The sequence below is a fragment of the Asterias amurensis genome, chromosome 3 (genome assembly GCF_032118995.1).
Source record: "Asterias amurensis chromosome 3, ASM3211899v1".
In the NCBI taxonomy this organism is placed as follows: Eukaryota; Metazoa; Echinodermata; class Asteroidea; order Forcipulatida; family Asteriidae; genus Asterias; species Asterias amurensis.
This window is the reverse complement of record NC_092650.1, coordinates 27,866,745-27,891,740: the sequence shown is the minus strand read 5'-3', so window position 1 is coordinate 27,891,740 and position 24,996 is coordinate 27,866,745. Positions and strand designations below refer to the sequence as shown.

At 38.5% G+C, this 24,996-nt stretch overlaps 1 protein-coding gene across 4 annotated transcripts; it reads left to right on the top strand.

The window, feature by feature from the left end:
* On the top strand, positions 1 to 21,290 carry LOC139934621 (deoxynucleoside triphosphate triphosphohydrolase SAMHD1-like). 4 transcript variants are annotated; one of them, XM_071928917.1, is made up of 15 exons: positions 33 to 81; positions 5,206 to 5,268; positions 6,172 to 6,256; positions 6,638 to 6,798; positions 7,321 to 7,436; positions 8,842 to 8,903; positions 10,617 to 10,751; positions 11,667 to 11,876; positions 12,768 to 12,859; positions 15,052 to 15,108; positions 15,885 to 16,068; positions 16,666 to 16,764; positions 17,062 to 17,166; positions 17,736 to 17,870; positions 18,482 to 21,290. In XM_071928917.1, the coding sequence occupies exons 3-15, from the start codon at positions 6,218 to 6,220 to the stop codon at positions 18,518 to 18,520; spliced, it is 1,434 nt and encodes a 477-aa protein (XP_071785018.1). In that variant the 5' UTR covers positions 33 to 81; positions 5,206 to 5,268; positions 6,172 to 6,217; the 3' UTR covers positions 18,521 to 21,290. The 4 variants fall into 4 exon arrangements, with proteins under 4 accessions (XP_071785015.1, XP_071785018.1, XP_071785016.1 ...); XM_071928916.1 differs by lacking the exon at positions 33 to 81 and adding an exon at positions 2,073 to 2,103; XM_071928914.1 differs by lacking the exon at positions 5,206 to 5,268 and having other exon boundaries at positions 1 to 81.
* The last annotated feature ends 3,706 nt before the right edge of the window (positions 21,291 to 24,996 follow it).

Genomic DNA, 24,996 nt, shown 5'->3' with positions numbered 1-24,996 from the left:
ACACATCCGAAAATCGCAGACTTGTCAATCGCTCCACGATGCGGAGTTAAAAATCATCGATTTGGAGTTTAAAAAATGATCGTGAGTACAATTAAATGCCTGATGTTACATCCTAGACGTATCGAGAATAGAGTAGGCGTTTTTTGAGCTAGTTTGTTTGGTCTTTTTGTCATTTTAAGGCATTTTTTGTGGCTGGGTGTCGCGAAAAACAGGGTATTTGTTAAAATTCTGTGCCGTTCCCTGGGGCGCTAGTACGACAGATGAAGTCAAAAATTGTTTAAAAGGAGTACAGCGCCCCAGTTACTGGGTCTAGGGTTTGGTGAGGTCTCCAAGATGTTTACGCCAAGTCCTGGCATCTGCTCACATAGTACCTTCAACAAGAAATTCATATAACCATTGATATAACTTATTAGTTCTCGACAATTTTATTTTTTATTGTTTGAAAGGTCACACTTCTTTGAAAGAATTCGGGTTGACTTGGGTACGAGTTGACTTGGGTACAACATTTTGGGTAAACTGTTAATAATATACAAAAAACATGTAATAAATCTGTACTATTTAGTATTTTTAAAATGTACTTCTACAATTTTTACAAAAGTCCTCCCCTTCCCAGCCAGATAAACGACTCTTTTAATTGTAGCATCAAAGTAAATTAGGGTAAATTATGCCAAGTCATTAGGACGCTGGACACTCGATTCAAATCCCCACCCCCAGCTATGCACCGAGTGAATAGATCTACAAAATTACATGTAAACTAGTCATAGTACATGTACATTTATGTACTCTCACAACTCAGTGCTGCGGCTGTCATGGCTGTGAATTTACGTGTCATGTCCACAATAATAACTAACAATAACATTGCATTGGGTATAAACAATCACGGTCCGTTCTCTCTCTCTCGTCGGCTAGTCCATGTCCCACTACATTATTCTTACCCTGATTGGCGAGGTGTCCGTTCCTTATTTTTGGACGTGTCTTCAATCATCTCTTTGCGTAGAGCAATGAGCTGAATCTGTGTTTTTCGGCGATCCATTTTGACAGCAAAATGGTGTGTTTACATTTCACACACCATTCACTAATTACAACACATTAAATGTGTTTAATTGCAAGAACAACTCTAAATAAGTATAAGAAACACCCTCAAACGTGAAATTTTGTGAAATCTGAAGGCGACGTGTTCCTTTAACTTGAACTGTTGTCTTCTACCTCCATGTGTACATGTACTTGTACATGCTCCGGACTGTTTACCACAATAAGCTTCCGCGCAGATTGGGTACTTCTCCGAAACAATTCCAAGCAGATATCAATAACAATGCTTGATTTGCTAGACCGAAATGTACACGTCAGTATGAGACACATTAATGATTAAAGTTTTAATTTAAGGATAACTTTGAGCGATTATAGGGGAACTACTTTTTACATTAAGGCCAGACAATGCATTGCACAACTGGGAAATTCCCCTCCACGCAATGCCGGGATTTATTATTATAGACTTGCTTCAAGTCGGTCCAGTGGTACGAAATAAACTCTAATAAAACTGCAACGAAGTGTCTGATTTGGCTGTAACACATCGCAGGAAATGCATTTTATCCGTACAGGAAACGTACTTGCGCACAACGAGTCGTAAAGTGAAAGTATATAAATGCACGTGACTTTACAGTTTGTTTTGAACTACTTTTTTACAGGACTACTTTTCCAATTAGTCTTGGTTGCAAAATCATGGTGTTTGCGCTAACACTCAACCAACGTTTAGATCTATTTGAACTATGACCTATGTTTACGTTCAAAGTGACCGCCCTCTGTTGACAAAACACTATACACGTCATGTTTCACCCATGAGTTATAAAATATGCTATTTAATTCTATATCTATGGTTCCGCCGGGCAAAAAGAAGCGTAGTCATGGTAAAATTGCGTGTACTTTGCGGGTTTAGCCCGGCGGTATATATGCTATGGTTTTCGAGTAACATCACATGTCACATCGTCCATTGGCGTAGTGATATTATAAGGGCGTGACCGGCAATACATTAGCCAGGGCGCAGCCTATATGCACACCAGTAGCTGTTGGCCTGGCTTGGGGTTGATGTCTATGTCCACAGTAAATGTAAGTAGGCCTATTACCAAAGAAGAAAAACGGTATTTTTTCATGTTCAATATTTGTATTTCTCTTACTTCCCTTTTTCTACTTTGTTGATACTTTGTTTTGGAGGTTTTCTAGAGACGTCGGTGCTTGCTATCTAGGCTTGCACGTCGTGAGGGAGTAGACAGAATGATGTACATGTACGCATTAAGTTACTCCAAAGAGATCAAATTTGGAAGAATTGTATACTCTACTACTACAGGCTAAGCCACGATCACGTTCCAAATGAATCTGACAATGCATTAGGTGGTATAGGCCCATGTGATGACGTTTACCAGTCACCATTGGATAATAGTACAACACTGCGACAATGTCACTTCGATTTGACAGTTGCAACGGCTAGACAAGCGAATACACTTTGACCGCTTTGGGGTTTTTAATTTTTTTTTTTTTCAAATACGTGTTTTTTTGATAATTTTGTAACAACAAATCATTCTACACCACTTACGTATATATAAACAGTTAAACAGTAAGCCTTTGTTTCCATAAATATTATGACAAGAGTGTATCGATCTATGATGCTATCGACAAAATATAAATTACATGCAAACTCGTGGTCGATCTGAATAGTTGTTTTTTTAGTTATTTAACATGGGTACGAGGTACATAACATGTTCAACAGTATGGTTAATTAGGCACTTATGGTATAGGTAAAACATCATTAGGCTACAACCAAGATTGTCCGAATTCATTGTTTGACCTTTACAATTTCCCAATATTGTCCCTTCCACATACTTGTCATTTGTATCGAAATGATCCAGCTCTTAAGTTGAATGCATTTTATTTGTATAATATCTTGTCGGTAAATCCTACAGTCCTTGCAAAGATTTCTTTGAGTAAAAATGGAATTGCACATCGCTAAGCAATTGTGGGTGTTGTCACATAATATGCCTAGATACCGAAATAAATACTCAAAATAATTATCTAAAGTTATCGAAACAACACAATAGTTAATTCTATATAAATATGTGTTAAATTAACATTTTATAAGTTTCTTACTTCTGACAACACTGTTTTTGCAATACACGCAAACCACAGTTTAATGTGTTTTGCGTAGAAAAAAGTAGTTCCTGAAATACCACCCTCAGCATACAAAGTACTTTTGGAAATGTATTGAAAGTCAACAGAAGTATGAACTGAACTGTCACACCAACAACTATGGCAGTGCATGTCGAATTACAAGCAGTGCCGGTTACACCAGTCCTCCAATATTGAAAGAGGCTGAAAAAGCAGTAGCCAAAAAAACACTTCATATTATGATATGATACTTCCTCTTTGCGGTTTCATATGGGTCAAGGGAACTAAACAAACAATATTTTGAGTCGAGGCTACATGATTGATTGCGGAAGTTGTTTCATTTTTAGGTTTCTTGAACATAATTGTATATTGTGCCATACACGCAACCATTGCCTAAATGCATACAGATGATAGGTATACATTTTGTACTAAAAGGATAGCCTATACTTCAACAGCAACACAATAGTGTTCATTTTAGTCTTACAGAGCTCTGCAACTGTCCTTTACTTTTCATCCTATGTGAATCCGCCACATGGAAATCCAGCCATACAAAAAATAATGGTTAACCAAGTTTTATTTTCTAAGCCAAAGAATGAGCTTTGAACAACTGTTATAATTGAGGCAGGCAGCAATCATGGGCTATCTGTTACAATTTCATTCCAAACAAACAAAAAGAGAAAAGCAATTTTAAAAACATACACTATAGTGCCCTTTGGGTATTTTCTAGACTATGGTGAAACTGAAGATCACACAAAATTAATGAAACCAGATGATATATAAAACAAAGCCGAGGAAATTAGTAAAGGAACCGGGCAAAAAAATCCCTTCACAGGCTCCGGACGCCGCACCTTCCGACGTTTGTATTGAGGAAATTGAGGCCACTACTCTTAGAGTCCGGAAGGGGTGAAGTTCAAGAGTATTGTTTAGAATCAAGAACTCTTCATATCCTGTTAAAGCCATTGGACCCTTTCGGTACAGAAACAAAAATAAAAGTTCACAGATTTACAAATAACTTACAGGGTTTACAGAAGTGAGTGGTAAAATACTTCTCTTGAAATATTATTCCATGAAATGTTTTACTTTTTGAGAAAACAGTAAAACAATATAAATTCTCGATATCGAGAATACGGATTTACATGTCATGACGCGGCGAAATGCGCGGATACAAGGGTGGGTTTTAACGTTATTTTCTCCCGACTCCGATGACCGATTGAGCCTAAATTTTCACAGGTTTGTTATTTGATATAGAAGTTGTGATACACAAAGTGTGGGCCTTGGACAATACTGTTTACCGAAAGGGTCCAATGGCTTTAAGCTGAATATTATCAACACATGAACTGTACAAGAACCAATACCAAGACTGCCAAGCAATCTCATAACCAACACTTGTAGACTGTTTTATTTAAGTGTTAGCAGTTAATATTAAACTGCTAAGTGTAAACTGTTAATATTTCAAAAAATTGAAATAATGTAAACCAAAAAGCGTTTACACATTATATTCCTGTAATGTGTAAAGTGCACTTAATAACAAGGGAAGATTAAAAAAGAATCATGAAGAATCATGAAGTTAGTTCCCTAAAGAACACACAACTCCCAATAAATGATAGGTCTTCACAACTCATCATATAATGACGGCACTGCAGCAGCAGCAGCAGCAGCAGCAGCAGCAGCAGCAGCAGCAGCAGCAGCAGCAGCAGCAGCAGCAGCAGCAGCAGCAGCAGCAGTAATAGTAATAATAATAATAATAATAATAATAATAATAATAATAATAATAATAATAATAATAATAATAATAATAATAATAATAATAATAATAATAATAATAATAATAATAATAATAATAATAATAATAATAATAATAATAATAATAATAACAACAATAATAATAACCCCTTTTATATAGCGCTTTCCACACCCGGAGTGCATCCCAAAGCGCTTCACTGTTTGAGCTTGTGACGTCATATGCGGGAGGTCAATTAGGTTCTGAACTTGCATCGTTTTTATTCTGGAAATCAAATCGGTACTTTTGCATTACCCTTTTTTAAATAGAGCAACAAAATATCTTGAAAAGTTCTGAAGCCCCGACAAAGGATTTGCTTGGGAAAGTGTGAGGTGAGATTATCTTTTGAATTTTACCAAACTGTAGGCCTAATTGTTAATTTCAATCTCGTGGTAACTACTGTGGTCCAAACTCAGTTTGCACATGACTCAATAACAATCGCCGCCACAAGAGTGCTTCCGTGCGAGTAGGTTGTCTGTTTCGAGCTCGGAAGTTCTTACCTCCTGAGGCTACTCTCTACCTGTACAAGACAACTATACGTCCCCTCATGGAGTACTGTTGCTATAATTAGGCTGGAGCTTCTGCCTACCTTTTATCTTTACTGGATCGAGGTGCATAAGCGCATTGTTAACCTGGTTGGAGAAGAGTTAGGATCTACACTGCAACCCCTTTCTCACCGAAGGTCTGTAGCGAGCCTTTGCCTGTTTTACAGATATTTCCATGGTAAATGTTCCACCAGTCTATCCAACCTTGTTCCTCCTGTCAGGGTGTTTGAGCGCCAGACCAGACTTTCTGCTTGTTCTCATCCTTGTGGCTGTGCCGAGATTGTAGAACAAAGAGCTACTCCAGTAGCTTTTTCCCTCGTACTGCATCTCTTTGGAACTCCTTGCCTGGTGCATGTTTCCCTTCATCCTATAATCTTCCATCTTTTAAGAGGAATGTCAATTCCTACCTTCCGCTCCACTGAGTTTCTGCATGTCTTAGTTTTCTTCCTTTAGCCCTTACCTAGAGTGGCTTTTGTTTTGGGCGACATGCATAAACAAATAAAATAAAAAAAACTGTTTAAATATTAAAACTGTTGAAATATCCGAGACTTTACGTATTGATGGATTGAGATTAATTATAAGTATTCATCACAGTGTTTGAGCAATCTCATTTGTCACAATAGGCTAGATTGATCTAGCCCCCCCCCCCCCTGAACAAAATAAATAAATAAATACAAAATTATTTGTCAGACTTAATTTCAGGAGTGCAGCAATCGTCACCTTGGCAGACTCCAAGATGTCGGAAACACCGACGGCTTATCAAGATGGTTGGAAGGTTTGTTTCTTTGGCAGTTGAACGTTTCAAAGTTGAAAAAAAAAAAAGGTTTGTGAAGTTGATCGCTCGCCTCTATACGGGGCGGGTCCGGGGCCCGCTTCCTGGAAAATGTTGCATCCCAGATGGTCTGTGGTACAATCTAAGACCTATGTTAGAAGCATAGTTGATGAAGGAAACAGAACAATAAGCCTTCAAACAATGAGCTGTAGAATTGGGCCCTTGGATATGGACATACTTAATTTTTCATGGCCCCGTTGCCTCCCTCCCCCCCCCCCAACTGGATCCACGGGTGGCACGTTGAGAAATATCGACATGCCTGCAGGGCTATAATCAAGTCGCGATGCCAGCTATAGTGACTAAATTTTATCTATTTTCTGGCAGATATTTAAAGATCCAATTCATGGGTACATTGACATGCACCCGCTGTGCGTCAAGATCATTGACACCGAAGAGTTCCAGAGGTTACGCTACATAAAGCAGCTAGGATTTTGCTATCTAGTCTTTCCAGGAGCCGCTCATAATAGATTTGAGCATTCGTTGGGGTGAGGACATTACAATTAACAACTGAATGGAAGACTAGTCTATTATTGTCAATAAGAATTATGATAAGAATATTGCAAAAAATAGTTAATGGCCTGACGTTTCGACCCTAGCAGAGTCTTTCTCGAAGGCTAAATGACAACACAACAAACATGAACAGGTAACTAAGTGAAACATAAGCAGTGAAGTGCAGTAAGAATATTGCTAACTAATTTGCTATAATAGGGTGACAGCATAAAATATGCTCTGTAAGGGCCACAGTTGTGTATCTCGAAAATGCTTTGGTTCTCTGATTAATTTCATGAAAGTTATCATTTTTTAACACGGGTTTATAGATACTTTATTGGCGCAGTTGTTATACTCCGTGGTTCAGATTTATCGAAATATTAATCCTTCTGTTTTTTATACAGACTGTCTTGTAAGACTTCCAAGCTAGATGTATAGCAAAGTATTTGTTAGAGGTTCAGTATTTTGTTAAATGTTTGATGTGTTTTTGATATTTATTTCTTTATTGCCAAAAACAGTGTGGGTCACTTAGCGAGAAAGTTTTGCAGCAAGCTTCAGCAGACACAACCGGAGCTCGGCATAACTGACAAAGATGTTCTGTGTGTGCACGTTGCTGGCCTTTGCTATGATTTGGGTGAGAAGATTAATGCAAATTGTGTAGTTATAGTTACTTCTAATATAGCACCAAAGTCCATCACTCAGTTTGTGCTGTGTGAAAGATGCGTTGTAATGCAAGCCCGATGTACGGAAGGGTGATGGTTGCCCTTAGCTCTGGTCTTTCGTCTTTTATTATTACTATTAATTATTCGACCAATACAAACAAACCAAAGTTACAAAAGCACAAGAAAGAACATTAACGAAAAAACAGTTATAAAAAAAGCAAGAAATAAAGAGAATTATTGTAAATTAAATTAAATACAAAAAATAAATGAATAAGTCTTGGGGGACCTTTGGCTTGGGCTTGCTGTGGTTGGATGTCTTGTAGCCGTTATGTTGTACTATAGCGATGTCTTGCCTTGGTCACAGGTGTTGAAGGCCCGGCGGACCAACGTGTTGCAGACAGTGAAGCGTGGATGGTGGAATGAAGAGCTGTGACTATAGGTATTATGTGTCAGTGCGTGTTGGCTTGCGGCAGCGCTGGGCGATGGTCCCATGCTATTCTAGTGACCATCTATGAAGGAGATTTGGTCCCGTCTTGTTCCATGGTGAATTTGATGAGTGGATGCTGAGTGTTGAGGTGTTGCAGGAACTGATGAAGTGTTGTCTGGCCGTTGGGGGCCAAATCACGAAGTTGTCATAAACGTAGCAAAGCCAGAGGTTGGGACGAAAATCAGCATTCTCGATGGTGTCCAGTTCAAACTCTTCCATGAACAAATCCGCCAGGACCGGAGATGGAAGCTTGATAAAGAGACGCAGGCGATGATCAAATTCACCATTGAGGAAGATAAGAATAGCACTGCCTGATAAAGGGTTTTCCATTTGGGGTTTGCAGCCATTAACACTTTCTTCATCTTTTGTAATCGTACTCTCTATAAAATGCAAAAGAGTGAAACAAAAAGCACTCGTTGAAGAGCAATTGAGGGAAAACTCTTTTTCGAGTGGCCTTCCACTCTTTTAGATTGAAGTTTGCATCTTTTGAAGTGATTTTTCATTCTGTCCTGGAGTGCATCCCCTCTAAAAGAGTAAAATAATCACCACTCTTTTACAGAGCCATTTTTAAAAGGGACAACTCGAAACGGAAAGAGTGGTGTTTTACACTCTTTTACATTCAGAGAGTATAATAGTTTAAATAGGGGCCCTATAAATTGTGTAATCCACGCAATACGATTCACGTACATTTATCTTGAAGAAAAGGGGTTTCTCTATGGTGTTTCTGGCTTGATCTGGAACATTCTTGTCCTCATTTTTTTGTAAACATATATTTATATGTAGCAGAGTTTATGGCTCAGAGAAACATCTGTCACTTATGAAGAACTTTCAAAATGAAACAACTTCTTTGGTTACTAAATTTCGTTGTATTTCCCATCCCGATAACTCAGGACATGGTCCCTTTTCGCACATGTTCGAACGCTTCACTAAAGCAGTTGGGAAATCACGTCCGGTAAGTCAAGGCTTGACATTATTTCTAACCAAGCCAGCGCTGCATATCGAGGAACACATCAATTATAGATAATTATATAATATTGGATGGCTTTGAGAGGGATACAAGAATATATTGCACGAGCTATGACAATATTATTGCACGAGTCAAAGACGAGTGCAATAAAAATTGTCATAGCAAGTGCAATATATTCTTGTAACCCCCGAAAATAGCCATCCAATATTATTATTACTATTTATATCAGGCTGAGGACTTGATCAAAGCAACACTATTTTGGCTCACCTGATTCCAGATTTTAATTCCTGCTCGAATGCTGTTCAATGACGCTGTCTTGTTATAGTGCTCGCCGTCTGTTTTTCTGACTTCCACATATTTTTCAACACTGGCAGACGCGCTGATCTAGACGTAGCTGTAGCCAAAGTCGCCAATTCGGACACGGCCTAAGTCACGCAACATATCAAACATGTCTGCGCCCAGGGTGGCTTCAAAACGCAGAGCAAGTTAATAGCGCTCTAGTCAATATATATATAGCTCTATGATTATCGATTATAACAGTGACATCCCTTACTAATATTCTGAATTTTCATTGGTTTAGAGCGCGTCTCATGATTATGTCTTAGTTTTACTAGACGGCGGCCGTGTGATAGTGCATCGTTTGCTGTGTGATAGTCCGACGACTATCACACGCCGTGCAGTACCCATACGTCTTTTTACCAACCTCGAACCCAATCAGCTGTGCATCTGTGTATCTGAAACGCGCTTACGAACGTTACGTGTACGAAGATGATAAATAGTCTGTTGGGGGTGTTAAAGGAACACGTTGCCTTGGATCGGTCGAGTTGGTCTTTAAAAAGCGGTTGTAACCGTTTGTTATAAAATGCATATGACTAGAAAGATATTTTAAATGTAGAATACAATGATCCCCACAAGTATCACTCGAAATTGCGTGGTTTTCCTTTTACCTCGTCAACAAACACGGTCGGCCATTTATGGGAGTCAAATTTTTGACTCCCATAAATGACCGACCGTGTTAGTTTGCAAAGTAAAAGGAAAACCCTGCAATTTTGAGGCAAATTTGTGTGGATCATTGTATTCTACTTTTGAATCATCTTTCTAACCAAAATGCATTTTATAACAAACGGTTACAAACGCTTTTCAAAGACCAACTCGACCGATCCAAGGCAACGTGTTCCTTTAAGACACAAATATTTACGGTTTTAACTCGTGCTATGGTTAAAACTCCGACTCCCTCGGTGATCCCCGAACCATTCCCTTTTCTCTCGGCTGCGCCTCGGGAAAATATAACGTTCCGGGGATCACCTCGGGAGTAGTAGTTTTAACCATAGCACTCGAAGCAGTCAATATTTGTATACTAGTGTGTGTGGGAACTATTTACAATGTTTCACGCTGTGACGGAGGTCCATGGTGTTTTGTACACGACCAGTTGGGGAAAATGACACCGAGGCGAAGCCGAGGCTGCCTTTCCTCCCCGAGGGTGTACCCTGGTAACATTTTGATAACTATACTTCTCAAAGTTATGTTACCTTCAAATACGACGGAGTATGCAAAGAACACAGCCAGCCAATTATTGTGTACCTAAAACAGTTATGTTCCCCTCATAGAGATATATAGCTCTATGGTTCCCCTTGGACCTTCCCACAGTAACGCTTTGTTTATTCTGTTTGATACCCCCTGCCCCCACCCCCTTCTCAGCATGAGCAAACTTCGGTGGCTATGTTTGATCATCTGATAGAGGTCAATCAACTGGAGGGAGAATTTAAAAGATTTGATCTTGACGAGAAGGATATCACCTTCATCAAAGAGCTGATAGATAAGGAAGAAAAGAAGGTAAAAGAAGGAAACTGCTCTGCCACAATCATGAGTCATATGCATTTGAGTTTTGTATTTATAGCTAAGCACTTGGTTAACAGTTTGGCATTTGGAAAAAAAAATACGGTACCTTTACCCCTTGTTTAGGGAATATCTTTAAAGTGAAGGATTGGTCTTATTGGATTGAATACGTATCCCATCGCTGACGTATCACATCGCTGAGCATCATACACTGACGTGAAGAAAAAGTAAAATAGCTCCCGGGGAGGAGCTATTCGTGCGCGCTTGGTAATTAGCAAAATTAACACCTGACACGCAATGATGAATGGACCAATGAGAACTCTACTCTCGGTCATGAATATGTATGAGGTATAGTAAAACAATATATAAATCTTCTAGCAGAGAGCAACAAGATGGATTTTGGTGTGTTGATGATTTATCCAATAGGAGACTTTTTGGGACACTAGGTGGCAGCAGACTTACCAGGTAAAGCTATTGTTATCGGTAATGTGCGCATGCTCAGAACGACGTTAACAATAGCAATTTACCTTGTAAGTCTGCTGCCACCTAGCGTTCAAAAGTCTCCCATTCAGGACATCATCATCAACCTGATAAGAAACCAGGCCAGCAAAGCAAAACCTCATAATATTAGAGTTGAAGGGATATATTTTAACTTCTTTGAATTTTGGTGTGCATACATGCACACTAAACATTAAAGAAAAATAATTTGTAGTTCCATAAAGGTTTTAAACAACCTTCCACTTCACAAAAATAGTACGGTAAAGAATGTGGACAAATTAAGGAAATAAACTCTAATTTGCATTCACTCGAAACCTTCAACGTGCAGCAGCGAAAATGTCATTCAAATGTACAATGTCACTCATCCCTAAGAAACACATCTCATACTCTTTGTCACGTTTACTTCCACCGCAGAAGGAAAGCCCCCACCCCAGACGGCCAAGCTTCCTTTATGAGATCGTTGCAAACACGAGAAATGGTATTGACGTTGACAAGTGGGACTACTTCCTCAGAGACTGTCACCACCTCGGCATCGCCTGTAGCTTTGATTGGGATCGTTACATGGAATGCTCCTGCGTTAGTACTGATGCGAGTGGCGTTAAAATGATCTGTTCAAGGGAAAAGGTTTGTTTTAGAAGTTGTCATGCTTTGAGAGAGTTCTTGTGTTTGGCCAACAGCCAACAGCCGAAAACCTACCACTTTGAGATAAAAATAATAATAACAACAACAAAAAGCATCTTTATAAGGGTTTATAGGTGCTACGGTGCATACAGCAGCCACCGCCAGGAACACTGTGGCGAACCCCTTCTTATTTCGAAGTGCAATGGGTTCCTTTACATGCGTTACACAACACATGGGACCAACGGCTTTACGTCCCATCCGAAGGACGAAGCAATGGTTAAGTGTCTTGCTTAACGACACAAGTTTCACTGCTGGGGATTCGAACCCACACTCCGCTAGTCAGAAACACCAGAGCTTGAACCCGGTGCTCTTACCCGCTCAGCCACGACACTTCCGTGGTGTGCAAAAAAACATGACACTATTTATTAGGCTTGAGTAAATGTGTCCGTAAACACCCTAACCAAACATTGCAATCCCATACTGTCCAGCATAAATTATGTTTAAAAAAGACTTTAACTGCAGCTAATGTTCTGTTTTATTCCTCTCTTCTTCTTCCGTTACCTCAACCTTTTATGGCAATTTTCGCAAAAAGTAAAAAGTCGTACATATTTGCAATTTGGCAAGTACTTGAACCTTTAATGTATTGCCAAAACTTGCTCTTTTTTATAGGAGTAAAAGACTTCATTATTATTCGATGTTAAATAGTTGACCATTATGAAAGCTCTTGATGTATTTATTCAGTAATGGGAGCCTTTTGTATTGCTATGTACTAACTTTAAATGCCATGTATTTCATAAACAATTCCTGTTTGTGCCATTTTTCATTTTCCTTTGCATTCGGTCAAAAAATTTAGTTTTACAAACAGTTTGTGTAGTTTTTGTTTGCCGTTGTTAGGAGGTGGAGAATTTGTACGATTTGTTCGGCACACGGCGCAGTCTTCATCGAAAAGCCTACCAGCATAAAGTAGCAAATATCATTGAAATCATGTGAGTATTCAGTTAATGGCAAGCTCTTGATATATAAATATTTTGCAGGGACAGGGTCAAAAATTTGTTTGCATTTTATTTTAAGATCGAGATTTGCTTAAACATCAACTTTCAAGTGTTACAGTTCAGTGAAGAAGGGTCGATGGTTTACTTAAAATGGTTTTAAATTGTGTAAAATGTCTTTAGGATTGCACAAACACCTCTTGATTTGTTCTGCATTTCTTCCCCATCTTCTTTTCCATCTTCTTTCTGGGAACTCTTCTCTGTCACATAGCTCCAAATTGACACCTAGTTGTTTCAAACACAGGCCACACAACATTAAACCGCGTTTAACCCTGACCTCCGTTTAAAGCTTGTTGAAATTGAAATTAAATATTTAGAAATTTAAACATCTGAACAACACATTAGATTTTAAAATCTGTTCATCATTTTGAAAGTATGCAACAATTTTAAACATGATACACAGAACATGACCCCATTGGGATGACCTTGACTTCCGGCTCAAACTAAAAACTTCAATTTTTAACCATAATATACGTGAGCCAGCAACTGAATTTTGTACATAATCGGAAGAGTCTTCAAAAGTAAGGTTTAATGACGTCTCGATGACGTCATCATGATGTCACCGGTTTTTAACTTTGGCACCATCAAAGTTTGATTCTAAAAGTCAAATTATGAAAGCTACAAGTAACTTTAAGTACACCAATAATAATAATTGTCTCAAAGAGCTGTTCCTATGATCTGTTTAATTTTCACAACTTGGACATTGTTTTTGCTTCAACAAGAGCGACATTTTATAGACAGCAATTATCCAAACGATAAATCAGATGATTGTATGCGCTAGTCACACAATCAAATTAAGTGCTACTTTGTTTGAGTATCAAATTTTAGGAATAAACTGAAAATTCTTTTTAGAAAATGAACTGACAATGAAGACCGTGGCTTTTTTGTACATGTTTTCAAAACGACTTTGTCTATTTGAAATTGAGTAAATCACAAAACTATATTTGACCTTGAAGTCCCTCTTGACCCTCCATTCTCGGTTGAAAATCCTGCATTTCCCGATGGCAGGCAACATACTGTTTCACACCTTAATCCTACTCTCACACTAGGGAGAATGTGTTTACGAACGGAAATAATATTTAACAATCGCTCAAACTTCGCAACATTCGCCACAAATTCACTACGTTCACAAGTCATTCTCCACCTCCTTACAAAGATCGGTCAATTTATGCTGCTCTCACACGGCGAATATGCTTGCGAATATGCTAACACAAGGAAATATTTGACTATCGCTCAAATTTCGCAACAGTACCCGTAGTGTCTTTGTAAGCGTTGGTAACAAATTCGGAACGTTCACAAATTATTTCCCACCTCTACGAAGATCGTTCAATTTACAAACCGGTTTGTAAATTTCAGCGAATGTTGCGAAGACGGTAATTCGCCGTCGATTTTCGTAAGATTGGTAACGTTGGTAAAACCGTGCGTAAGCGTTGGCAACATTTGTTAAGGCATTTGGCAAGCGTTGGTAAGCATTCGTAATATATTTGTAAGATATTGGTAAGGAGAGGGCCGACCGAGGACGATCGAGGGTTGAGACCGAGATGAAAGTATTCACTATCCAACCGCCATTTTGGACGAGTTCAACGCGAAATTCAAATTCATTTTCGCAAGAACATTCGCCATTCTGTGAGAGGGGCAATACGAAGCGCTTCCTATTATTCAGCGAATGTTGTGAAGACGGTAATTCGCCATCAATTTTCATAAGCATTGGTAAGCCATTGGAAAGCCATTGGTACTGTAGGTAAAGCGTGCATTCGCTAGCATATTTTCCCCAGTGTGAGAGTAGCAACAACGAACCTCCGGTTCTTCTTAGAACCGGTCACCACTATAACGACACACCCAATGTGGTGTCACCACAGGCCTTTCTCCAAAATCGCCTTTTACCAAACAAACCTTCCAATCGTGTCGTGTTTGCCTGTGGAAACGTCAAGATTTCATATGAACGCAACTGTACATTAATATAATAGTTTGTATGTGATCATGGGTAAATCATTGCAGCTATGCGGCGGTACCATGTGAGACTTGTTGTATCAGATTTTAGGCAAACAAAACAATTGATTCGCTTATGGTCTTTCTGAAAATCGTTAAAAAATTACTATGATTGATAACATTATGGTTGATTTATTTAGGACTGTCGAGGCACTTGTAGAGGCGAAAGACCACTTTAAAATCCAAGGGAAGGAAGGGTGAGTCTTGAACTGATACCAGTGTTGTAGTTGGGACCACAAAGTCCCAGACCAAGCAGCAGACTTCCCCATCAAGACGGGGGTGGGGGATGGGGTGATCTAGGACAAATTAGTACTATTTGAACAATTTTCCACGCCAATTTTTTTCTAAAAGCCGCCACACCTACAGACAAAGTATCTCATCTCAAGAGATTGAAACCCATTTAATGTTCACTTGCAGTAAACAAACAGAATGATTTGTAACTAATCAGTTGCTTTCAACGATAATAGTTTTACGTTTTAGTTTTAAGAGTGATTACCAAGCGTAAAACCTCCCTTATAAAAAGGTGACAAAACATTATACTTTGTCAATCTCGATATCCGCATCTAGTTTATGTAGGCCTACATAAAGCATGCTGATTGTTCGTATTGACACTGGCTTTATCAATTTATTATGGTTTTGGGAATACACGTAAATCCTGTTTAAATTAAATCTAACATACAACATTATTTGACTTTTTATTGTTAAATCATTTCTGTTTTGTTTTTGTATTTGCTTTATTGGTCCATAATAAAGTGTTGTTTGCTCTTTGCGGTTTGAAATTACCATTTTCCTTGTTTGCATTATTTTTGCTCATTGTTAAGTAGGTAAACAATACTCTTTTTTTAAAAGGTTTAAAACATGCCTCCCAAAAGGGGAAAAAACCGATTCCTTAAAAGTCTGCTTAATGAAGTGTTTTCCCCACTTTTGTCTCTTTTTTTTTGGGGGGGGGGGGGTGGGTCTGGATGGAATGTAGACGCATGTTGACGATAGGCGAAGCTATTGATGACATGGTAGCGTACACCAAGCTGACTGATGACGTCATACTTCAGCTCATGCGATCTCTTGACGAAAATCTCAAGGTGTCACGTGAGATCCTGAAAAGGGTCCAGAAACGTCAGTTCTACAAATACATCGGGCAGGCCCGGTCAAAAAAAAAGGTAGGCCTACTAATCTCTTTTATTTCTGACACATTTGAAGAAAAATCTGTTTCCATAAACATGTTTTTTCAATCTAGGTTCCGTGTTCTTCTTAGAGTTAAAGGAACACGTTGCCTTGGATCGGTCGAGTTGGTCTTTGAAAAGCGTTCTGTAACCGTTTCTTATAAAATCGGTATGGTTAGAAAGATGTTGTAAGAGTAGAATACAATGATCTACACAAATATGCCTTGAATTTGCGTGGTTTTCGTTTTACCTCGTCGACAAACACGGTCGGCCATTTATGGGATTCAAAAATTTGACTCCCATAAATGGCCGACCGTGTTAGTTTGCGACGTAAAATAAAAGCCGTGCAATTTTGAGTGATAATTGAGTGGATCATTATATTCTACTTTTAAAACATCTTTCTAACCATATGCATTTTATAACAAACGGTTTCAAACGCTTTTCATAGACCAACTCGTCCGATCCAGGGCAACGTGTTCCTTTAAATTATTTATTATGGGTTAAAAAAGGAGTAATGAAGGATGCATAGCTGAAAACAAACCTCACCAGCTTCTAAATTAATTAAAGTAATATGTTGTTGTTGTACTTTTTAAGGAAATTTTTCCTCACGACAAAATACCCACGTTTGTCGAGGAAATATTGAGTAACATGAAACTTGGTGCACCACTCACAGAGGAGCAACTGGTCATCGATGTAAGTATTTACAATCAATTCCGATTATGTTACCATTAACGGCTTGATTTTTGTACACTTAAGAATGAGGCTCAAGGGCGGTTATCATTCGTAAACTCACGACTGGACCAGTCAGGCAATCTTTGTATTTTGTGGTATGAAAAAAGCGCTCATGAAAAAAAAGTGCTCCCGAAAAAAATGCATATTTTGATTTCTTTCTTTACACTTAAAGTTTTAGAAATATATTTATTGTACATTTTAAGTTCACGTATGACACACTACAATTTAATACTATTATGCTCTTAATTCAATTTGTAGCTCGTGAATTTCGACTATGGCATGGGCAGGAAGAATCCTATTGAGAACGTTCGGTTCTACTATAAGGAGAACCCTGGCAAGGCAGAATTTATAGCGAAGGAGAAGGTAAGAACCAGCCGTCGATTTCACAAAGAGTTGGGACTCGTCTTATCTAGAGTTAGGACGAGTAACTCTTCCTAACTTAGGATTAATCTTAAGGTCTGCATGCTACAGTGCAGGGTTGGGACTCGTCCTAAGTCCTAAGATTAGTCTTAAGTTAGGAAGAGTTTTGTGAAATTGACGGTTGGAGACCAAGAAAAACTTGGTGTTTGGTATTGTGCCATCACAAACCTTGTGCTAAATAAGTATTGGTATTGGTTCGCAGTTGATATCATTCTAACAGCTCCTTGTTAAATCTCCTCAATACTGCACAAACATCCAGATGATGTTAATACTTTGTCATTTTAGTGGATAACTGTGTTTGAAAGTGCGGCTCTTTCTTTTGTGTCTTTTTTATTAAAAATTAACAGGACATGTGTATACGTAAGAGCCACGGCATAAAGATAACATAAAATCAAAAGACTTGGATGTTGTCTTGTCAATATCATAAGTGTTTGTTCGAATAACATTTTACTAGAATAGTTTTAAAACTGAACTGCTAAAATATATGGTCATTTTGTGTGCCTTGTACATAGGTTTCTTGGATGCTCCCAAAGCAGTTTTCAGAGCAGCAGATACGCGTCTACTGTAAGCCTCTGGACCAGGAGTCAGTCAGAAAAGCAGCAGAATGCGTCAAGAAATGGTGTGCAGATAAAGGATACCTTTATACGGTATGCCATCATAAACTTAAAAAAAATGAACATTATTATTATTATATCTAAAATTGTCCCCTTAGAGATTATCAATCCCGCTGCGTCACCCTACCCCTCCCTCCCCAGCTCATAACCGCCGGTTGTGGTTAATTCTTGATAAACTATTGATTGTAAAAGAGCGGGGCACTGCGGGGTAATCATCATGGTGTCCAGTCGTCGGTCTTCTGCTCTCCACTGCTGGTAGAGACATGCTGATCCAGAGTGTTATACCATGGAGGTTCCATGGTTATACTGGCCGAGGGAGGCGCGTCTCTGCTGGTACCTTAAAGGGTCTATGTAACTTTTATAGGACAAAAAACACAATGTCCACAGATATACACCAAACTTACACAGTTTGAATATAATGATAGTAGAAAGCTTCCCTGAAAATATTACGTGCTGAGGTGCTGTAGTTTTTGGGAATTGATGTAATGAAAATAATTTTCGTCTCACAGATCATGAGACGAAAATTATTTTAAGCATGTAAAAACGTATTTTCATCCGCTACCCTTCTCAAAATTCAAGACTATCCTCTGTTGCATGATGTTCTGGATCAATAATATTGTTCGTGATTGTGGCTAATATTGCAGGGGCCGGGGGAGTTCACGATCGACGTGTCGAGCGAGTAAAGACACCGGCACACAACTCAGTGAAGAAACCCACACAAGCTGTCTTCTATACTATACCGATGCAACAAACAACTCTAGGTCAACCCTACAGGGATCTTTGGTAAAAATGTTATTATTAAACTAAACGTACGTTTTTGTTACAGACCAAAATCAAGGTGTTAGGAAGTTTTATGCACTGGGCACCCTACTTGGTAGGCCCTACTCTCTCGGTGTAAACAAGTGAAAACACCACTCATTATATTTCGAGATGGCCCTCAAATGGCTCTTAGGGAAGTCTGGCAGATTCAATGATTGGCTGCCCAAACAGCGTGGAGATCAAGTGCAATATAAGAGACAGCCATAAAATCTCTAGAATAAGGTACAAGACAAACAGATACAAAAACCATGCAATTCCTAGTCAGTCCATTTTGTGTGCATTCCGATACTCACAACATTACCATCAAGGGGAGGTCTACGATCGAACCGAGACGTTACTCGTCTTACCATCCCCAAAAGTAACAAACGCGATAGTGTGTTTTGAGCCAACTCTCTGAAGCACACCAGATCCTTACAAACAATTGATGCTTTCAAATGCAATCTCAACATGTATTTAATCCAGTGTGTTATAATTGCTAGTTTTGTTTTTTGAATTGATTTTGTGAAGTGCAATAATAACTTTGGTATAAGCTATCTTATATAATAATTGCCAATAAGAGTTGTTATTATTATCTGTTCATCTTTTTGAAGCAGTTGTCTCCATGCGGATCTATGTAAGATTATTTAATTTAAGGGTCAGACTATTAAAGTTGGTTGAAGCGATTTGAGTAAATTAACTCTGATGGTTGCACACATATAGTATCAATATTCCGGTTTTGGCTTAGTGATTTGTTTCTAAAGTATTTTACGCCTTAATGATTGGTGTATAGTTCTACTTTCTTTGACTTTAAATGGTTAGAAATAGTATGATGTTAGAAATTTTTTGACTTTATGTTAGTTGGAAACTAATTGTAGTACAGTTGCACTTTTTGTCATACTTTTTTAGTGACTGTACACAAATAAGTCTATATGTGTGTGTAGACTATTGTGAAGGTCAATAATCTAAGCTTAATATTTTAAAAGGAAGAATTGTTAAGAGTATATAATGCTTGCTTTTGTTCCAGCAATGTCGGTGGTGGATCTAGACAATCGCGTAAAAAATATAGTGCTCCAACCAGATTAATTGTCTATATAATGACAATGATAGAAACTTGGTTGATAAAATTATAATTACTTTGAGATGCCAGACTTTCTGATACCTTCAATCGTTTGAAAAATGTGAATCTAGATAAGGTCAGTAAATTAAAGTCACGTGCTATCTTTTCCTCCACTAATTTCCAATCAAAAGTCTGGGCCATTTCGTACTAGTTGTTTTGGAAGTTGTTAGTGTTTGTAATACACAGATTGAAGGAGCATTCATTTAACTCTCATTTGGTTTGCAAAATGGGAAGGTGGAGAAAAGAATAGGGAGGAGTCCGCTGCAGGGTTGTGATGATTAACTTCTAAAAAATCTTTCTGCAAATGCGATACAAATGTTGACGTCAAAGGGCTGCTTTCGCATGCAGCGAATGTTTCGCAGGAGATCAGCACATGGCAACCCATGATAATTATTCGTTGAGATGTCACATCAAAATTCGTACCGCATTCGCATTCGGGCTTCAGACTTTGCACTCTGGTCTTCTTTATCAAGTCGCCGTAATAGTTGACGATCTCCTTTTTGTGTTTGAAATAATAAATATTATGATATCGCTTTAACATTGAAACGTTTATTTGCCAGAACCAATCCTTACATTTGAGTGATATCGATAGATTTTCCAGGCAGGCTCTCTTTGGCTGTGCCAGTCGAATTTCGCAATTTCTATCGTGCAATAACTTTTTAGTCATCCTTTAAAAAGTGCTGGATCATGATGATAGCGTAACTACAGCTATAAAGTTCTTGACTTGTTTTATCCTTAATACAGTTTAACAGTATTTATTTGCAATTACCATAATTAACTTAAAGTCAAAACATGAGTTTATTTATTTCTCGTATATATTTCGAAAAATGTATTTAACTTTGAACATATCGTTATTTATACTTTTATTTGCATTTATTTGCCTTTTATATTCAGTTGCTTGTTTAAACAATTTATGTTTTTATTTATTCCTTTACATATTTACCCTTTTATTTATTTGTTTACTTTTTAACAGGCCTAATTGATTTTCCCCGCGTCCAAAATGTGTCCATCACGTACATATTACGCATGTTTATATTAGTAAATTGTCATGTTATAGGAGCATTGCTACAAAATAAATTAATATTGATGCTGAAAGACAGAGACATTGAAATCTGCTAATTTTTTGTGGATGGTTTAGAACGCCTTCACTCAACATCTCCTGCAAGCGCTGATGGATCAGGAGCAAATGTGAATTAACGGCAGACTGGTCTGACTTGCAGTGAGATTGAGAGAGAACGTATGATATTTATTTGCTAAAAACTATAACCGATTGTTGTGCTAAAAGTATAACCGTATGTAGTTGTTGTGCTAAAAAGTATAACCGTATGTAGTTGTGCTAAAAAGTATAACCGTATGTTATTTCTTTGGTCAAGCAATATACAATCTTTTCCAGGCTTTGGGACAAAATGTGCATAATTTAGTCAAGTGTTCCGTTTATCATGACTCCCAAATTAATATTGCATAAGTTGATCAATGCATCACACACACACAATGTCAAAGTTTAACAATAAACTATTTCCTCTGTAGTGTAAACCATACCCACTGTATTGTGTACGACGTGTCGGTGTCCCCTCCCCCCCCCCCCCCCCTCCATAGCTCGGGGTGCATGTAGTGAGACTCTGCTTGTACTGATTGATTGGCTCATACCACATGTTCTTCCTTGAATATTTGGCAATCTTTGTTATCCTATTTCCTTCCAATTCCCCTCTTCCCCGTCCATTTTTTTGTTTCTACAATCAATTGAATTGTTTTAAATTGCAATTATATCCAGACTTGTGAACAAACAAAGGACAAACGACAAATAAAGGATTACAAAACCTAAGAAAAGTAAAAAAAAACCAAAAAAAAAAAACACCTTAAACACAAGACCAACACAAATAATAGTGAACAGCGCCCTCTGGTTTTCGGATGGTTTAATTCACATCCATCTCTTATTTTCAAGATAAGCCCAGAATGGATATTAAAACTATAGCTGACCCTAGTTTGAACCCATTCCTACAAAATATTCCAAAAGGAATATTAAACAATTGTCAATTACTGGGTATAGAAATAAGATTTTAACGCCCCTCGGCCCCGCTGTGTACTTGTTGCCTTGGCCCTCTCCTCTGACACAACCCACACCAGGGAGCCCCCCCCCCATCCCCCCATATATAGAAAGGGCCAACTAAAATGATCTAAAAATCAATAATAACTTTCACAAAAATGTTCGTCAGAACCGCAGGATATTTATCAATATTGCGATACCTCTGAAAATCATTTTAGCAAGGCTGAAGGTGATGGCTGCCTCCCTTCCATTGAGTCCCCCCCCCCCCCACTGATTTGGTTTATTGCGGGCGTTACAATTGTTTTACTGCGCGTTTGTAAAATGTATATACTAAAATCAAGATGACAACACGGTGATAATATACAAATATTGAGTAGCTCAGAGTGGAATGGGAGGAATATTATCGCAAGGTAAAATTTGGACTGTTCCATTTCACGAGGCGAAGCCGAGTGAAATGAAACAGTCAAAATTACCGAGCGATAATATTCCTTCCATTCCACGAATTAACGCCACTCAATATTTGTTTTATATAACCGGCATATAGATCCTTGTCATTTGATGTATTTTAAAAGTATAACATGACAAATCACACAAACTACTGACAACCAAAAATCATATAGCGCCGCGTAGCGGCAACAATGCACAAATCGGATTACAACCTTTTCCACAGGTGCTCCTTTGTTTTAGCAGCGCGGCGCGGCGGCGCTGTACTGCTTAAAAACATTGGGAACAAGGATGATCCTAACTGTTGGATGGTAAATGCTATTCCCCATGGGCGAATGGTCGTTTTGATCGCCGGTGCGGATGGGAGTAATAGTGAATGTCACGTGAAGTAAGTTCCATCAGTCAAAATAATGACAAGGATCTGTATGTCAGGCCGTGTCCGAATGTTTCGACTTCGGCTGCGGCTGCGGCCGCTGGCAGTGCGCGCCATTTTGAAGTCGTGTCCGAATGTTTTTTTCTTTGGCTGCGGCCGCGACGTCACAGATTTCAAGCCACAAGCGGAGGAATCCTGTCATCTGTTTATTGCAATCATGAACAGACAGTCGTGACATAACGATTGGGTCTTTAATAATAAACATGATAAACCATGGATAAACTTAGGCAAAATTGTTTTAATGTGTTCTTTATTTTTTTATTTTTATTTATTTATTTATTTATTTATTTATTTATTGATTGATTGATTTATTTATTTATTTATTTATTTATTTATTTATTTATTTATTTATTTTTTTTTTTTTTTTTTGGGGGGGGGCTTGTGGTTAGTGGTCTTTTTACTCTAAGAACATTTTAGTTAACTGTAGGACCATGGAGGTAGAATAGACCCAGTAACTGGGTCATGATGGGTGAGCTATGTAGGTCTATTTTTACCTCCCATGGGTGAGCTGAGATTGAAGGGCTGGTTGGGCTTTCCAGTTTCACTGGTAATATTTGCTCTGGTAAAAATAAAATACAATTGTCATGGTGGTAACTGAAAATTACTTTCATACTTTCACTTCAGGAATTAAAACACCCCTCAACTAGGGAAGGATGGAAGATGAAACGTGCAGCCGTAGGCCTATATCATGGCCCTTTTATGAAGACATGACCTCTCCATGCCCGGTGTACTGTCATCTTTGGTGTTTGGAGGAGTACGAGGATGACCATTAAGATCTTTATGGTAAGACCAGTACAGATGGAGAAACAGCCACCCCAAAAACCCCAAAGCATCTGTATTATATGACATGATGATGGATGGAGCAGAACAACACCAGTAGCCTATTTCACAAAGCGGTACGATTATCCTATCTCTTACTCGTCCTAGGATGGGTTAGATGCGTCCTTACGTCTTCAGATACAGAATTTGGAAAGTTCATTCTTGAGTTCTACTGTAAGTCAGGTTTCCGACTACTCAGAAACCAGCTGTGACCAGGGCCCAGTTTCACACAGAGTAACAAACTAGTTGTTCATGCTAATAAATTTTGTGACATTGTTTTACAAATCTCTCTAAAATGATGAAAAGGAATTGTTTAAAGTCGGTTGTGCGATGGTTGCCCAATGAATATCTTGACGCAGCGATTGTAAAAACACAGTTTATATGCCTTAGTGACGATGTCTATAAACCGTGTTTTTTAGAATCATGCGTCAACATTTCTGACGTCAACATTTCCAACGACTATAAACCGGCTTTAAAGGCAGTGGACACTATTGGTTATTGCTCAAAATAATTCTTAGCATAAAACCTTACTTGGTAACGAGTAATGAGGAGAGGGTGATAGTGTATACGGGTGGGTCGTGTGGTGTTATTACACGCACCACGCACAGTGTATATGGGTGGGTTTTCACCGGCGTCTTTTCGGAGCGAATAATGCGACTGCCGTGAGCAAGGCTACTGAAAGCACACAATTTTGTGTGACGAGGGTGTTTTTTCTTTCATAGTTATCTCGCAACTTCGAAGACCAATTGAGCTCAAATTTTCACAGGTTTGTTATTTTATCAAATGTTGAGAAACACCAATTACCAATATATTGCAACAGTATCTTGTGTCTTTAAGTTGGTCTTAAGTTTCCAGGCACTGATGGTCAAAATATAATCACGAGGGGATGTATTAACGGATGATAATTTCAAGTTATCAAAAAAGCGTGAGCAGAATACAGAAAAGTATAGCACTTCCTTATATGCGTTCCATATCCAACCAGGCTGGTGGGACGCAGATGCGCTATATTTTTCTGTATTCCACTCCCGCGATTGTGATAACGAATTTATCTTCCAGCCTCATTAAGTCAATAAGGTTAGGTTAAATGTTTTTGTTTTTGGTTTTGCACACGCGAAGTTTACAATGTAATTTTTGAACTGACCGATCGTATGCAGAGCGTGACGTATTGACACTTAAGCTGTTTATTTCGTTGAAAAGGTATTTACTAATGGGAATAACAGTGCGAAGACCGTTAACAGCACCAGCCACCAACCTGATCATTACGCGCAGTGAAGACCGTGTCATCGCACTGTTATTCCCTAATGGGTTAAACTATGGGCAATGCTCTATAAACTTGTATTATGTTGGCCTATAAAAGGCAGAGCTGGTGAGAATAAACCTCACGTTACAAAAGTTAAACTTATCTCCTGTGTCTTAATTAATTGTTGATTGTGTGATAATTGGTAGTCTGGGACAGGGGTGTGATCCACAGTGATCCACATCAATTCCCGAACTAATCCACCCA